Raw genomic sequence first — 17,708 nt, forward strand, 5'->3', positions numbered from 1 at the left:
TGAGTTAAAACATACTTAATTCTGGTTGATAGATACTTTGGAGCATACTTACTCCTGGTTGATGGAAGCTTCTGGAACATACTTACTCCTGGTTGATGGGGGCTTCTGGAACATACTTACTCCTGGAGCATACTCACTCCTGGAATAATGTCCCAGAAGCCCTTTCTCTATAGTACTTGGGTAGCTTTTATTTGGGATGAGGGATTTGATATGTTCACCTCCTAGCTGGTCTCAACAGAGCAGCAAAGTAGAAAATAGTGTTTAAAACATTCCCTCCAAATTCCTTTGTCAATTTATTGGTCTATTGTTGCAAAACCGAAAGAGTTCACACTGAACACTAAAGCTGCTGCAACTGTTGTGGGGGAGTGTGTGAACTTGTGAAATTATACATCAAATTAAAGATATTTTGATGCTCTATGAGCTCCTAATCAGCATGGACTTTTTCCATCGATTTTAAAAAATAGCAAAACATTCGAGGCAATCGTGTTTGTTTTCAAAAATGTCACATTTTTAAGGGTGGTATATCAAAAACTATAAAAGATATGGAGAAAGTTCTTTGTTCATTTTTTTAGGAAATTATGAATGCTTATGGACGAATAGACATGTCCATAAGATGCATATAGTTTTCGAGTTATATGTGAGAAGCCAAAAAATGGTAGCTTTGAACTACCCCTACCCCTTAGCACAGGGGTTAGGGGTGGGTACTTTTGTTATACTTTGTATACCTCCTTAACTACCCTAAATAGAACTACAGGTCAAACATTTTTCTTTGAGCATCACCTAGACTAATATTTGTTGATTCATTTACCAAGAAATAAACTAAAATCTACTGGTCCAAAAAAAAGCTCAATGCTGGCAGGTTCAGTTGGCCTTTTTAGGCGGGCACTAAGAACAGATTTGAAAAAAATTATATATGCCCAAAATTTGCATTTCTCAAGCGGTTTCTCAGCTATTCTAAGAACCAATCGGCCAAAAAGGTTCAAATTTGGTACACTGGCTCAGCTAACGTATAGAATTGTTGTATTAAATGGGTTTTGTAATGTCGCCAAAGATTCGCCCAAAACGGTTTTTTAGCTTTTTTTCCGACGATTTCTAAACTTTTTCAAGAAACTAATATAAATTTTAGAATTCAAGGGTCATGTTTAAGTTCAGCTAGGGTGTAGAAATTTTGTCTTGAGAGGACTTCGAAATTACGTGGAGAAACGTTCATTATAGGCGGTTTTAACAACGTACTCTGATGTTTATTCTGCATTTCTTAGTTTTTCCAAGAACTTATTGAGAGGAAATGCTCAAATTTGGTAAGCAAGTTCAGCTCGGGTATAGAAATGTTGGAAGGGCTTAGAAGGTACGCCTAAGATACGCCCAGAATAAGCGTTCTACCAGTTTTTATCAGTGCGTTATATTCGTTTATTCGAAAGCAAATTGAACAATAAATCTCCAAATTTCATACATATATCTTGCTAATTTCGGTCTACTTATTTGTCCATAAGAATTTTTTCTCGAGAGGGCTTTGAAATCGCAATGAATTTTCGAGAAAGGCGGTTTTACAGGGGTTTCCTAGCTTTCCCAAGCTAGTTCGCGAGTGATAAGCCCAAAATTGGAGTTTCCAAGCATTTTTTGCGTTGCCTCAGTCAACTTTTAAAGTATGTTTTGAATATTTGATGGGAGGAATAGCCTAAGCAAGCTCGAGTGAATGCATGTGAGTGAAGCGAGCATGCATGTCCCATTTCTAAATGATTAAACCGGGGTTCCAGGAAGCGGAGCCTCCTGGCTAGATGGGTAAGGCGAGCGAAGCGAGCCTGCCAGATAGTTAATGTTCTTTCTATGTGTGAATCCAGCTCCTGAGTCAGCCGGAAATCAGTTGGAAATCAGCCGGTCCGACGGGAGTAGCAGGCGCATGTCTCTTTTATCAGTCAGTGCAACCATGGCTGACAACCAAGCCAATAGTCTTGTTTTTAAACTAGGATATCATGTTAATGTCAACTTTGTACATTCTCTGATGATTCCTAATTAGACCTACTACATGAAATGTAATTATTGTGTAAATATATCTCTGTATCTGTGTATTCTTTAATGAGGAAATTGAATTATTTATTGAATATGCACCGTGTATTTAATCACTGGAAGCTGTTTGAAAGAACGAGTATCAAGTTGATTTTCTTTAATAATGTATGTGTTTAGATAACTCTGAAACTGAGTTTAAAACTGAGAAATTCAGTTATTTCTTGAATTTGCTGTCTATTCAAGGTCTCTATGCGGTTTTAAAAGGTATTCAGTTTAAAAAACAGCAGTACTATCAAATATAATACAACAACTGAAGCATCAATATTCAATGTTGGTTGACAGTAGACATTGGTGCGAGCTTTGCTTGTATTGGAATTCAGCAGGACTACGGTAAGTCCGTCAACACCATCGACCATCGTCTAGTCAACATAGGATGTGACAACGGTGTGGAATACGTTAGTAGGTCTCCATATTGATGGCAATACAGAGTAGGCTATATATTTGGCTATAAGCTTTACGCTAATAGAATATTGTATTGAGATTTTGTCAGTGTTTCGAAGACACGGATAGCCTACATGAATAAAACATTTGGAACATGCATTGCAATGTGCAAGGATCATCTTATATTCCATCACACACATACTCTCATTCTTGCTCTCTCTCTTCACACACATACTCTCATTCTCGCTCTCCCTCTTCACACACGAACACTTCTAATCTCTTTTTTTCACTTGATATGCGTTTGCCTTCTACCTTTGGAGATTGGCAGTCTCAAACTTGTGATTTCTGGCCAACTTTGATTAGCATTGGCAAGGTTGATAAATGTACAATGTAACAACTATAGAATGATAGTATAGATACTTTTTTTCAGTAATATGCATATATTTGGAAAAGTCGATGTATTGCAGGCTTTAAGCCAGCCAGCTCTTAAGAGGTATTGTCTCAACGAAAAATCAATGTGTCGTTTTTTCAAAATTCAGTTTTTTATTTGGAATAGAATATGCCATTCAATTGGATTATTTTATTCTTTACGGTATGATTGTATTGAAGACTCTGAAATATAGATATGAAAAGATTTTTTACAGTTTTACGGTATTGGAAGTCTTTTTTCATATATATATATATATATATATATATATATATATATATATATTTCAGTGCGGTATATCTATTCCATTAGTCAATAATAAATTATTATTGATTATAAAAGAAAGTATTGATCAATAGCCTAGTAATCGGATTGGTTATCAATATGATTACTGTATGAATAACTAATACCATTCTTCATTATCAGATCTTCCCAAGTACAGATGCTGTATGCAGATCTATTATTTTCATACGCCACTTTCGTGTTGTTATAAAAATATGTTCAATGTAATGCGGATATTATACAAATGGAATAAATTATTATGTTGTGTTATCCTCGTGATTGATTAATAAATTAGTTTCCAGTCAGTTTCCAATTTCATTCAGGGTTGAGGTATTCTCATGGAACTGTAGCATATTTCTGTTAGCGATGGAAACACTACGTTATTTAGGAATATTTCAAACTTGAATTTTCGTTTTCCCATGGAATCATGCTCTGACTCCACGTGGATCAGTCGTCTCGGGTAGAGAGGGAACATAGTTTGCGTGGAATGGACAGTCTCAAGCCGCGGTCGGAATCATATTGAAAATTCAGTGGTTAGATCGAGCCTCGAGAGCCCAAATTCAATAACAAAAACTAATTGCTGTACAAAATTTGTAAAATTTTGGTTTGCGTAATTTTATGAAGAGTTCTTAGATTAATTTGAAGTGAACTTGTGCAAAATTGTTAAGTGAGGATATCAGTATAGTGTTTCTAACCGAAAAGGGTTAATAATCGTAAATTCCATTATATTTCCCAGCTCATGTTTTGATCCCCAAATTGACCGATTATCCAATTATTCATTACTGTAATATTGAAATGAGTAAAATTAACGCTACCTTCTTAAACAGTTAGAATTCTAGATCAGTTAGCAAAATCTTATCTGTAGTTTTCTGCAGTTATAAAATTTTTATGAAATGTTACAGTGTATGTGTTGTTAAAATTCCGAGTAGATTAATTCACTCAATGGAATTAAAAAGTTGGATAGAAAGCAAAACTTCGTTTTCAATAAATCCCATTGGAGATCTTTATACGCCCTTCTGGCGGTTACATCAATATTAAAACGATATAGGTAGTCTATCAATCAGTTTGTGTATTAATAAAAATAGTAGTAGAAGAGTTGCATCATGTGTAGACCTATACTACGGTGAATCATCATTCAATAATAATTATTAGTCATTAGTTAAACTAATCAATATCAATCAGATCAGTTATCAATATGATTACAGTATGTAATATCATAAATGGTCGTATTGGAATTCAGTTTAGTGTATATGTATCAGAGTGTGGACCTACTGAGAAGTAACTATTTCAAATGGCATATCAATTAAATAAATTGTAAGTGGTGATAATAATAGCTGGTGACTGATATCCCCCTCCTATGATGGTGTGATTGATGGGTGGGTGGTGTGTGGTGGGGGAAGCGTCGAGCGAAAGATAGCACTAGTGCAGTGTGACCAGAGTTGTGAGTGAGATGGGTGCAAGTTGGCCGCTGTTACTGTTCATAGTACAGCATCTACTTACAACGGTGGCAGCATTATCGGCCAAATGTGTGGACATACCGTCTAGCATGGTTTTGTGCAGAGGTGTGGGATACAAGCAGATGCGTGTTCCGAATTTACTTATGCAGGAAAGTGTGGCTGAAGCTGAGTCCGAATCGTCAGTTTGGCTGCCGCTGCTGCAGCTACACTGTGCAGCTGACACGCAGCGCTTTCTCTGCTCGTTGCTGGCTCCTGTCTGCTTGGATTTGGCCGCCAATGAGTCTCAGGCCAGCCAGCATGTGATTCAGCCTTGTCGCAGTCTTTGTCTGGCTGTACGCGCTGGCTGTGAGTCTCGTATGCTTGCCTATGGCTATCCCTGGCCTGCAATTTTCGCCTGTAATAACTTTCCTCTGGACAACGACATGTGTATTGCACCGGCACCGGTACCACGTCAACGCAAAGGTATGTCACCATTCTCAGCTGTTGGTTCATTCCAGAGCACACTAATACTACACCAACTATTCATCAATAACATCAATTCATATAGGTAGCCTAAAACCAGTTACCATTAATACAACTAATTATTTATCATTCATTTACTAATACTGATAAAAAATATTTTAATATATCATAGATACCGTACAACAGCCATGTATATTTGATAGTTAGCATATAGATACTGTACTCACTTTCTATTAAAATATGACTACTCATTTACTTATAACATTCCTGTGAACAAATCCTTGAAAATTTCAATTTGTTGAATGAGAATTGATATTGTGGGATTTTTCCGTAATTGAAAAAACACTGTTTTATTTTTGTCACATCCACATTTAATAGACTTATAAACAAGACTGCAGTTACTGTACTTGTTGAAACACTACAGCTGAATATGTGTTGTTTGAACGCGAAACTGCTAGCAGTTCTGTGTATACAAGTCTATTAAGTGGATGAGACAAAAATAAAACTGTGTTTTTTCTATTATTGTCAGTACCGTATTCGATAGCCATCATTCAGTTTGACTGTTCCTACTGTGTGCTTTCTGTATGAATACTAGAACAAATACTGTGAACAAAAATACGGTAGCCTATATACTTGATGAATTCAACAATATTGATATAGATTTAGTGGAACTATCGCATTATATACAAAAGAAACATAATATTTTGTGGTTTCTACATAGATTTTTTGTGGAAAAAATTACCCAAATAAAAGCCAATTCTTTCGTTTTGACATATTTGGAGAGGGTTGTGGGAGGGAGGGTGTTAAGAACCTTGACTTTGAAGCATTGGTCAAAGTCCTTGTTGTGCTCAGAGCCATGGGTAGGGAAGTATTATTTTTAAAGGAAGCTCTTTGTGATTAATAATTCGGAGGTTTAAGACAGTTTTGGTTTCTTGTAAGAGGCAGAACAGAAGTTGCAGGGAAGGTGTAGATGCAATTTTTGGTGATGCAATATTACTGGATTGATGGATTTGAAAAGTTTAGTTGGTGATTGGACTAGTGAAGGAAATAGAGGGATCAGTGATAGGGCAAGTTTCAGAGCGGGGGTGCTTGCAGGGTACAAGGTGGAGTTGGGGTTTCATCAGAGGTGGGGGATCGGTTTTAGCTTTACATTTCTTTTAGGTTTACAGGCTGCTTATAAATGGAAGTGGGTGGTTGCTGGAAAAGGTTTGGTATAGAGTTTGGAGGAGACAACATTGAGGTCCCTGGGACCCAGGGTCACGACTAGAAGGTTGAAAATTAGTGTTGAATCTCTAAAGGATGAGAATATTCTTTGAAAAGTGTTAATATTTAACTAAAATCTGAACTGTTCTCAATGCAAGAGTATACTTGTAGGTATAATTCGATCTTAACAGGAATCTCGGAAAAAAGTAATCAGTCTGTTTTGGAGATTTTTAATAAAGTTTCAACTATAATTAACATTAGCATGGCACATAGACTACAGTAGCCTACCTACAAAAAAACAAGACAAATATTAAACAATCGTAGTAAAATTTATCCGTAGGCAAGATAAAGAATACTGAGGATTATAACATCTATAATGATTATAACATGTATTAATAATCTTAATATGTAGTAAAACTGTACCAACAAAAAACAATACAAATATTAAACTATCGTAGTAAAATTTATCCGTAGGCAAGATAAAGAATACTGGATGACAGGTTTCAAAAAGATATCGTTGAGTGACAGTGCGAAACACGGTATCTCAACAAAGTTTATTGATACTCACTTCCCGGATGGCAGGGTGTTCACTCACCAAAATTTTCCAGCGCATATCCTGGAGCGGCTCAAGCAAGTTGGGGGCGTCGCGTTCCAAAAGAACTATAAATTTGTATGGTCAAGTGAAAAAAAAATCGTTCACAAGGATGCTGCCCAGTCGGCTATTTTGATTCGTTGCAAGGAGGACTTGATCACTCCATGAAGGACTTGTTTTCCATTATAAATGGCTTGTTTTTTTATCTTCATGATATGCCTATCGAGGAATTGGTAAAACTTTTTCATTTTAGTTTTTACTATCAAACATTTAGTAGTGAATAACTTGAAAAATAGCAAAGTGTCCAATTCTCATATTATATTCAATTTCCATTCCACAGATAATTATCTTCATTTATCCAATAATAATTATTGAATGAAAAAGACTAAGAATTTAAAAAAAAAACACAGATCTATTGATACTTAGAAAAGACTGGTTTCGGTTATTACACCATTGTCAATCTCTGATAAACTAAAACTAAATACAAGAGCAGCAGAATTTATACTAGTAGGCGAGTACTGCTATAGGTCGAGGGCATGAATGCCTGCCATTGGCCCAGCTAGACAGTCTCCTCCCACTCAACGGTGTCACAAAATGGCGGCTTAAGCAACAGACTCGCCATGATAACAAAATTTACTTAAGTGTAAAGACAATTTCTTAGTCTTTTTCATTCAATATGAATAATTACCACAATATTAACTTCACAACTACACAAGAAGTATCCAATAATTTATTCGGTTGATATATACTAATGTAGATTGCATTCTCCCTCATGAACTGCAAACTTTTTTTTCTCATTTGTGCTTTTTTTCTAGTATTTAATCATTCATATCCCTCATTGTTGTTGCAATCACTATGATCAGCTCCACCTTCTATCGGCTATTTCGCTGTGGCCTTATACATCAAAATATTCGTAATTAAAATTTTGATGCAGTTTTTTTGTATCTCAATGTCGAACAAAAAGCCTCATATAATATTATGCTAAGTGAGGCATGGTTGAAAAATGAAAGTGATGTTATGTTTTACCAAATCGATCAGTATGAAAGTTTTTCATCGTTTGATCCTCTATCAAGAGCTAAGTTATCAAGAGCTAGTGGAATTGTTCGCTACGTGCATGAATTTTGAATAAACTGTTGTCTTGCAGAAATGCATTATTGCGAGTTGTGATACGTTAATGCCAAACTGCGTGTATCTCAATTTTAACTTTACACTTCTGGGTATATATAGGTTGCATTCTGGTGATCGTCGATCTTTTATATTTTCATTTCTGCTTTTGTTACAGTAAAAGCTAAAAATTTTGTTTGTATTGGCAATTTTAATGTACGGTAGATGTCTCCTTGAATGATACTATTCATGGTGTAGAGTAGCTTATAGAAATAAACACTAGGGTCAGCAACCCGCATTAACCATCTTCCATATCGCTCCACCCACCTTACCATTAGCAAAGTTGCCGTGATTGAAAACTTTATCACGGATCCCCATAGCGGCTGCATTACCGGTTGGTGAAGGTGAACAAAAGATACAGGTATCAGAAGCTAATAGAATCAACTATAACTTGCTTAGTGAAATATTGAGTTAGACTGCTGCCTCCGTGAGTACCACTGAGATACCGTGTTTTGCACTGTCACTTGACGATATTAGTGTCACAGAGACAAGTTTCATAGGAACAAGTAGTTTTATAAATGGCAGTCTCACAGGAACAAGTTCCCACAGAGACAAGGTGAGTCTCACAGAGACAAGGTGAGTCTCACAGAGACAAGGTGAGTCTCACAGAGACAAGGTCTGTTTCACTGGAACAAGTAGTGTCAGTGGAACAAGAAGAGGGGTAGAGTCCCATTCGAACAAGTGTAGTGTCACAGAGACAAGGTCAGTCTCACAGGAACAAGGTTGGTGTGGTGTGTTGCCTACACATGAAGATGAAGGCATTCCATTTGCTCTAATAAATTGGATGACATCTGTTTTTTAATATATATTATGGTGACATGAATAGAATAGAATGACTGCCTTTATTTTCCTTAGAAAGCGAAGTTAGGGCGCAGTCGACCCTCTCTTACACTCAACTCTCTATCAAGTATTATAACAATACGAAAAAATAAATACAAATAATATGATTAAAAACAAACAATAGTTAAGTTATCTTCTTATTTAAAATAATAACAAATTTCAAATTATTGAAAAGAAAGAGAAAAAAATGACATTGAAAATAATACATAACAATGCTGAATGATAGTATTTTCTGATACTTCATCACTTTAGTAAAAAATAAGACACTACAGAATACAATACAGTAGGCCTACATAGCAACTGAAGTGTTTGCTATACATTTCATTTCCTACTTATTATCACTATGTAAATCTCGAAGTGGATAAGTAAATTACATTATGATTTATTTAAATAGTAAAATAGAATCTTCCTTCAATCAACAAACAACGTCACAAACAACGCTCCTTCAATCCACGTGACATACATATATAAATATTTAATTTACATATGTTAATAATGTGGTGACATCATTTGATGCCAGCTTTAAATGTTTCTCCTGTGGAGAAAAAATGATGAATTTAGTAGACTGTTTAGTGGATCCTAGACATTCAGATTCAAATCTATACATAACAATTGATTCCCCTTTTCATCCAGGATATTTGTGGTTTCTTAAAATTTCGATTTATTGACCGAGCGAAATGAGTTCTAAGATTCAAGTCGACGGCTTTACATTTCTCTTTATGTTTATATGTTCCGCAATTCAATTACGGCGAAACGCAGCAATAGATTACCATGAAATTTGACAGGTATATTTCTTTTTAAATTGTGCCTCGACGTATATACAAGGTTTTTTGAAAATTTTGCACTTTAAGATTAATACAATAGGTAAAGTCTCCTTCGAACGCCAATATTACAGTAAAAATCAGAATAGAATCATCCATAATAATTCAGCTGTTGAGTGGATTTTTAATTGCATGCAATAACGCATGCAATTAATATATCAATGTAACTTAGTAAAAAATCAGCTGTCGTGTTGACTATTCATTGCATGCAATGACGCATGCAATTAATAACGGAAAGAAAACATAGTATTTTCTCTCGACCTTTATCTGCTTTCAACTCGGTCTGACCTGTTGCCAGTGAGTTGAAGGAGATTAGATTTTGATGTTAGCATATTTTTGATACACTAACCCCAACAGCCATTAGCCATTTTCACACCGAAATCTTGCCGACACAACATACAAACAGGATTTACTCTAGCATATTTTTGATACACTAACCCCAACAGCCATTAGCCGTTTTCACACCGAAATCTTGCCGACACAACATACAAACAGGATTTACTCTTATGGATTATGGACAGTATGAGACGAGGCTGTGTTTTATAACTGCGCGAGGTCTACTGTTCATAGAACTACAAGTCCAGGATTAAAATGTCGTTTTACCAAAATCATCAAATATTTAATAATTCAATACAATGATACATGTACAAATGTAAAGCTGACTTGCGCCGATGTAGAATCAATTTAATCTTAAATAATTTGAAATATATTTCAAGTTGTTAGGCTTCATTAATTCATTGAACACCTATTTTATCATTATGTGTTATCAGAACCTATTAGAATTATGTAGATTGCCTTTAATGAATAAATTGTGTTCCATGTAAATGTATTATTTCTACCAAACTCCAAAATAACTATTTCAATGTGACTTTTAATTGTTCAGTCAATATAAAATAATTTTGATTCTGCAGTAACTTATACATAAGTGATATCAATGTAAGAAAGAACAGATTATATACTTCTAGATGAATGGAACAATATTGGAAAGATGTTATCCAACGGTATTTGAATACACCCCTGACTGTTACTGTATGGGAGTACCACCAGTAATTTATAAGTTTTCAATTCGTCAAAAGAGTGGTTATAGATAAAATAGTGTACTCAACGGTTATAATCTTCTCCTATCTATATTTTTTCTTATTATTATTGTTCATCTTCTTCCTCTTCTTCCTTATTCTTCTGTCTCCTTTTTCTATTATCTTCTTCTTCTTCTCGCTTGTTCTTCTTCTCCTCCTGTCATCTTCTTCTTCTTCTTCTTCTTCTTCTTCTCTTCTTCTTCTTCTTCTTCTTTTTCTTCTTCCTCTAGCTTTGTCCGGCAAGGACTGATTTGTTTTTGTATTATGGAGTCTCTTTTGTAAAAGGTACCAAGAACAATAACAGAGATATTTCCAGGGCTCTAGAGAATAATAATACTAATTCCCTCTGTCCTTTTGCTAAGTTGAAACGTGTAGCAACTAAATTTTTGAAGGCTGATCTTCGAATTGATAAAATGATAGAAACATGATCACAAGCAAATCCCTAAGAACATAATGGAGATGGAGACTATTCCTTTTAACAGAATCATGTTTCCTCATCATTATCACTATCCTCAAATTATACGAGTCGATCCATCCGGCGTATTCACGCATGATGTGTGCAGAAAATCTCACTCACACTGACTGTACAACTGTGAGATTAACTATTCTAAGTCAAGGACTCTTAAGACTCTCTGTTGTGAGGCCGGGTGATATAATTATTCTCGAGTGACGTTTTAATGTGAAAATTTAGATTTTTCTCCCCTCACAGGTTTTTACCTTGAGCATTATTGTTCTAAAAAAATTATGTATCATTTTGTTTTTATATGTATGTAAATAATGTGTGTGTATGTTGAACAATAAAAAATTTGAATAATCAAGATTGATATCCAGTTCTTCAAACTGAAAATAGATGCAGACGTGGATAACAAACAAATTAAACATACAGTACTCCTCATATGCAGTTTCACAATTCTGTAGACAAAGTTAGAATAAATCAATAGAACAGTTAATTTCAATAGTGCCATGTACTATGAAAAAAAATCAAAATTGTACTGGCTCAGTAGAACAAGTAGAATAGCATAGTACTTGAAAAAGAACTCAGATATCCAAAGTTTCATTCACCGAGCGAAGTGAGGTCTAAGACTTAAGTCGACGGTTTTGCATTTCTCTTTATGTCCAAATATTTTTATGTTCCGCATTTACGGCGAAACGCGGCATTAGATTTCAATGAAATTTAACAGGTATGTTACTCTTTAAATTGCGCGTCAACGTAACTTATATATATACAAGGTTTTTTGAAATTTTGCATTTCAAGGATGAAACGAAAGGAAAAAGAGTCTCTTTCAAACGCCAGTATTACCGTAAAAATCAGACTATAGAATTATTCATCATAAATCAGCTGTCGAGTGGACTATTAATTGCATGAAATGACGCATGCAATTAATATCCCAATGTTATTTGGTAAAAATCAGCTGTCGTGTGAACTATTGCAATCGATGAGGCATTCAATATTGATAACTTAAAGTAGTTAGCTTGTTATTTTCTCCCGACTTTTCTCTGCTTTCAACTCGGTAAGTAGGTATTTCAACTCGGTATGATAGAAGTTTTTTACAACAAACTATTATCATTCTAATTATAATAATTATACTTAATATTAATAATCATTGACGATACATTTCAAACAGCCATCAGTGGCTTAGACATCGATATTTCGCCGACACGTCATAACAGCACATAATTCACCCTGATGGAGGCTGTGGTTTTCAACTGCGCGAGGTCTACTGTTCACAGAACTACTAGTTATTTTTCCAACTGAATAGTTCAACAAATTCTATTGAGAGACATCAAAGGAAAATGCAAGGTGCTGCATTGTGATAAAGTTACGTTCGGCAGACGCCAGTATGTTTTTTCGATGAAAATGGAAAAATATGCAACAGAAGCTCTGGCATCCAATTATAATTATAATATTTTACCTGATTTCATGAAGAGTATGAATGAACGCAGCTTTAGATCTCATCGAAAGTTTTAAAGATAGATTTCTCTAAAAGTGCTTTTTACTCAAAGGAATAGTATATTCAACATTACTTCACATGAATGGTATAATGTTTTCTTTCCCTGTGTGTTGTGTATTTGTTACTGTGGGCTGTGTATTTTTTGTTCGACCATTTAGATTTTTTGTTAAGTTCCAGATCCCCCTGATTTAGGTGAGCAGTGAATGCTATTCAATCTATCTATCTATCTATGCATGTAACTGGTTCATGAATTTGAAACATGAAACAACATTATGTAATGCACTTACCAAATGCAGTCCCAAAATAAGCACTACCAAATGCACTTCCAACTGGACAGTTGGGTTAAGCAAGCTTGAAGCTAGTTGAAGGCTAGCTGACATTCCCCTACACTTATGGAGGCTTATAACATTAATCCATTGTACCTTGTTGTTCAATATTGTCTTTTCTCTATAATTAAACAAAATTATCAAAATAATCTATCACTTTTAAACAAAGAAGGCTATATATATATATAGACATATAGACATAGCTTTTGGAAACATTTGCTTTGTTTCATGGAAGCAAGGCATTGTAATACTGAATGAGTATTTATAGTTCTAAAAAGCAAGGCCTTTTGGTTCTAATACCCGAGACGTCAGTCTGCAGATTGTTGTTATGGAATGCAGAAAACTTCTTTCACCACCCTTAGACAATAAATGCTGTTTCAAAAGATTGAAAAGATAGCATGCCGCTTCCAAAATCTATGGATATGGTTTATGTACTCTATATATATATATCTGTGAGTGTAGCGTAAGGGACACACTATTATTCCTCACCCACCATATAGCATATAATATATCGAACTCTGTCACTCCCACTCAACCACATCACTCTCTTACACATACCCTTTCCTTCGGGCTCACTCACTCTCTCTCTCTCTCTCTCTCTCTCTCTCTCTCTCTCTCTCTCTCACATGATAATGAATTAAAACGCAGATTTCTGTCTTTGACACTAATATCATGCTTTAGTTAGATCAATAATGTTTCAATTGCCATCTAAATCTAGGTGAACTATTTGTAACACATAAACTAATAATTAAAACCACCCTAAATAAACCTTGATTAGTCCCAACCGATATGGTTTTCAGTAACTTTAAGGACATGACAATAAGACAATAATTGTGGGTTGGAAACGTAATTTTGAATATTTATTATAATAAAATATAATCCCATTTTTCTGGTGCTCCAAACTCGTTATTTAATAATAAACCTACAGTTTAAGAGCCATCACTGATAAATATGTCACTTAGTATAAATACAGAAGAACAAAAATCATAAACCTTATTCCGGGACACTTTCTCATTAATTCTTAATTCTCGTATAGCCTATGTGTGTGATAAACGAAATTTGAATTTGAAATCACAACATTTTTTGAAAAAAATACAGTTTTGAATTACGTGCTTATTCTACGAAAATTGAAACCCCTTTCTTAGCTGGCGTCTAGGAATAAGAAATATATTGACCGATAAATACAAACAATTTGGATGTAGATTAGGCGAATAGGCCTTGTCTAAAGAATTTAGCTTATAGTCTGTTATACAATAAATGAGCAATTCAATTCATAACATCTTAGTAGTCATCTTATGAATAGTGTAATCATTCATCAAATCAGTCTTATCAAGTCATAATTATCATCACCCAGTACAATTGAATTATTAAATTTTCAAGTCATACATTGAAAAAAGACATAAACTATTTATAAACTCACAGCACTGAATATAACATTTTCAACAATTTGAAAATTAATTTACGGAACAATAAGCATTTTCATTCAGAATTACATTTAGTGCGTTTTTTAATTTATTCAGAGGCAAGTTTCTTCTAATATAAGATAAAGGCAGATTATTGAACATGGAGTACACTAGAAAGGAATAAATTTCAAGCTCTTACTCAATCTGACATTAGGAGTTACAATATTCTAGTAGTCCAGATAACAGTAGACCTCACTGAACGATTTGCAATGTGGTAACGAGAATATTCAGCCATCTACTAGAAATGTTATCTACTAGGAATAAAGTCATTGTAATAATATCAGGGCTTTTTTAAAATGTTTGCCAATGGCCCCACTAAGAAATCTGATATCAGGCTGGTTGGAGACTTCCAATCAACCATACATTACATTACATTACATTACATTACATTACATTACCAGGGCTACCAGACATTGTTTTGCAGTAGTCGTCAATATACTATATCATAATGGAAAAAGTAGAACTTTGATATGAAAGTAATGAACTCACTCTGCTACAAATAAAATCTATTGGTGTGCTAATCTAAATGTTGCACTACTTCAATCCTGTAAAAATGAATACCGGTATAATACTTATTCTGAATTGATGGAATCCCAAGTCCCATTGATAATTTTAAATGTCACTTTATTAACTCAGTAAGTTCAGAAAGTTGTTGCTCAGTTGAATCAGAGCTACGATTAAAAAGATGATTTGGGAATTATCAAGTGGCACTTTTTGTTTTTCACTGGGATTTTCATTTTGTAACATGTAGAGACGCTTGTAGAACAACAATCTGTTAAATTTTTTATGGGAAAGATTTCATGAGGAAAATGAAGTTTTTCATTGACATTATCATTCGTAACTCGGAACGCCATGATAAATCTTGGCATCTAAAGCTGCGTTTACACCAAAGTTATTAACAAAATGTTAATAACTTAATCCTCACAGATTATTATAGATTGAACGGCACATGAAAAACACATATGTTCATCATGTGTATGATAAGTTATGTTCAATCTAATAGAATCTATAGAATCTATTGGTGTTGACGCAGCTTTACTCTGTGACTGTCTGAAGTTAATATTATATCAATTTGAATTTACAATTCGAGACCGCAGCTCGGAAAAAGAAGAGACGATTAGCTCATAATATCGGGGACCGAGCTTCGCTCAGGAGTACAAAAGCATAAACAATTTATTACGAAAGAAGGAATTATAATGAAAAACCATTTTGGCCATGTGGTTTTTAAGAAGCGGTGATGAATAGGTCAGTGGTTGGCTATTTGGCTTTTATATATTCCATTTCATATTCATATTGATTATTCTTTCGGGTTGAAGGTATATATATACGTATTAGATATATTGGAATAGTTATCTTGGAGTTTGGTAGAAATATATTACATTTGCATAGAACTCAATTTATTTATTTATTTATTTATTTATTCAAGTTATCTTCTATCCAATTCTAATAGGTTACCAACCCATCCCTATCTTATATGATAAACCTTCAATCATAATCATATACCTGCATGATTAAAAAACAGCAGACATTCAATTTACTAGAACAAATAATGGAGTGCCTTCAAGTTCAGATGTAGGCAACACGCCTAACTTCTTCCTACATTCGCTACCTTGTCTCTATGACACTGACCTTGCTTCTGTGAAACACCTTGTTCCAGTGGGAACTTGCTTCTGTGAGACTGCCATTTATAGCGCTACTACTTTGGACGGGGACCTTGTCTCTATGAAACTGCTTGTCTCTGTGGGAACTTGTTCCTGTGAGACTGCCATTTATAGAAATACTTGCTCCTGTGAAACTTGTCTCTGTGACACTAATATCGTTCAAAAACACTACTTGTCTCTGTGAGAACTTGTCTCTGTGAAACATCCCCACGGGAATGTATACTCTTGCGTTGAGGACAGTAAAGTTCAGATTTTAGTTGAATATTAACACTTTCAACAGAGCATTCCTATCTGTTAGAGTTTTAACAGTAATTTAAAAATAGAAAGTTCTACCATGAAGTTTTCAGATGACAGATAAACGATTGAGATAAGGGAGCGATCACAAACACAAGTTATGCCTCTCCGCCTGCCTCCGATCACAAACACAACTTATGCCTCTTCCTCTTCGCCTGCTCTCAGCGCACCTCATATGATAACGAAGTTACTGTCGTTTGTATTGATCTTTGAAATCCGCAAATTATACAGAGTTGGTGAAAATAAAGGAAACAGCTTAATATTTCTTTCACAAGGATGATTTGACAGTTTGTTTCATGAGGATCTTATTCGAATTGAGTAAAATGCTTTTCTGTCGCTTTTAAAGTTTTTTCCACCATTTTGTATCCGTCATGAATCAAACTTCATCATTTTAATCAAGGAGGTGGTTATGTGATAGATTATTTCAATACAGTATTTGGATGAGAAAGTGAATGGCGAAAGCCAAACATCGATATGTCAAACCGTTTCAAAGATATTCACATTTAAATATATCATGATCCAAGATATGGACGATAATATAAAAAATAGGTATCAATTTACTAGAGGATCCATGTATCAATGCCATCGTTATAATGAATTTATTTGATCAACATTGGTGTTGCTATCCTTGCCTATCATTCGTCAAAGCAGATAGCGCTATCCTTTTCTAGCTATGCAACTTTGCCAGATCGTTTCCTAACAATGAAGAAATATAATTAATCAACAGAATATCCAATTTCAATAATGAAAATCTATTATTAATCGTTGAAAAATAATTGTATTTCCCTAACGTAGATTTAATTAATTATTTTGAACAAGAATGAACAGTTAATATTACATAATATATACCGGTATCAGCTGGCCTCTATAGAAAGCAGACAATAGGCAGACAGACATTATAACAGAAACAAGTTGATGTAAAGTTGTAAAATATGTTGTTTATCAATCAGCTGCAATGATGTGTCGGCGCATAAAGAACAGTCTGTGTGATAGCTCCCAAATAGCATCAGCTGTTATAAATGAATGGCTAAATTTTTGTAGAAATTTCTGACTAAATGATAAATTACGACAATTTTTTTTCTTGAGCACTTTCGATGTTATTTACAGTAGTTATATCCAGAAAAAGGACGAAGGTGTACTTAATTTAGTTATACAAGGAACTTGATCTGTAAAAAGATTGGAATAATATGTATTCAACATTTGATTTGAGCAAAAGATGATTGCTCAAATCGTTTAAAAGTTA

At 34.5% G+C, this 17,708-nt stretch overlaps 1 protein-coding gene across 4 annotated transcripts in view; it reads left to right on the top strand.

The window, feature by feature from the left end:
* The first annotated feature begins 4,570 nt into the window (after positions 1–4,570).
* LOC111058326 (secreted frizzled-related protein 5) overlaps positions 4,571–17,708 on the top strand; it is a 66,267-nt gene continuing 53,129 nt past the window's right edge. Inside the window, exons 1-2 of one of the 4 annotated variants that reach the window (XM_022345840.2) lie at positions 4,573–5,073; positions 6,341–6,343. In XM_022345840.2, coding sequence (XP_022201532.1) covers positions 4,605–5,073; positions 6,341–6,343 — 472 coding nt within the window. In that variant the 5' untranslated portion in view covers positions 4,573–4,604. Of the gene's footprint in view, positions 5,074–6,340; positions 6,344–17,708 lie in introns of all 4 variants that reach the window. The other 3 variants (XM_022345843.2, XM_022345841.2, XM_022345839.2) reach the window with 3 other exon arrangements.

The sequence above is a fragment of the Nilaparvata lugens genome, chromosome X (assembly GCF_014356525.2).
Source record: "Nilaparvata lugens isolate BPH chromosome X, ASM1435652v1, whole genome shotgun sequence".
NCBI classification, from domain to species: domain Eukaryota; kingdom Metazoa; phylum Arthropoda; class Insecta; order Hemiptera; family Delphacidae; genus Nilaparvata; species Nilaparvata lugens.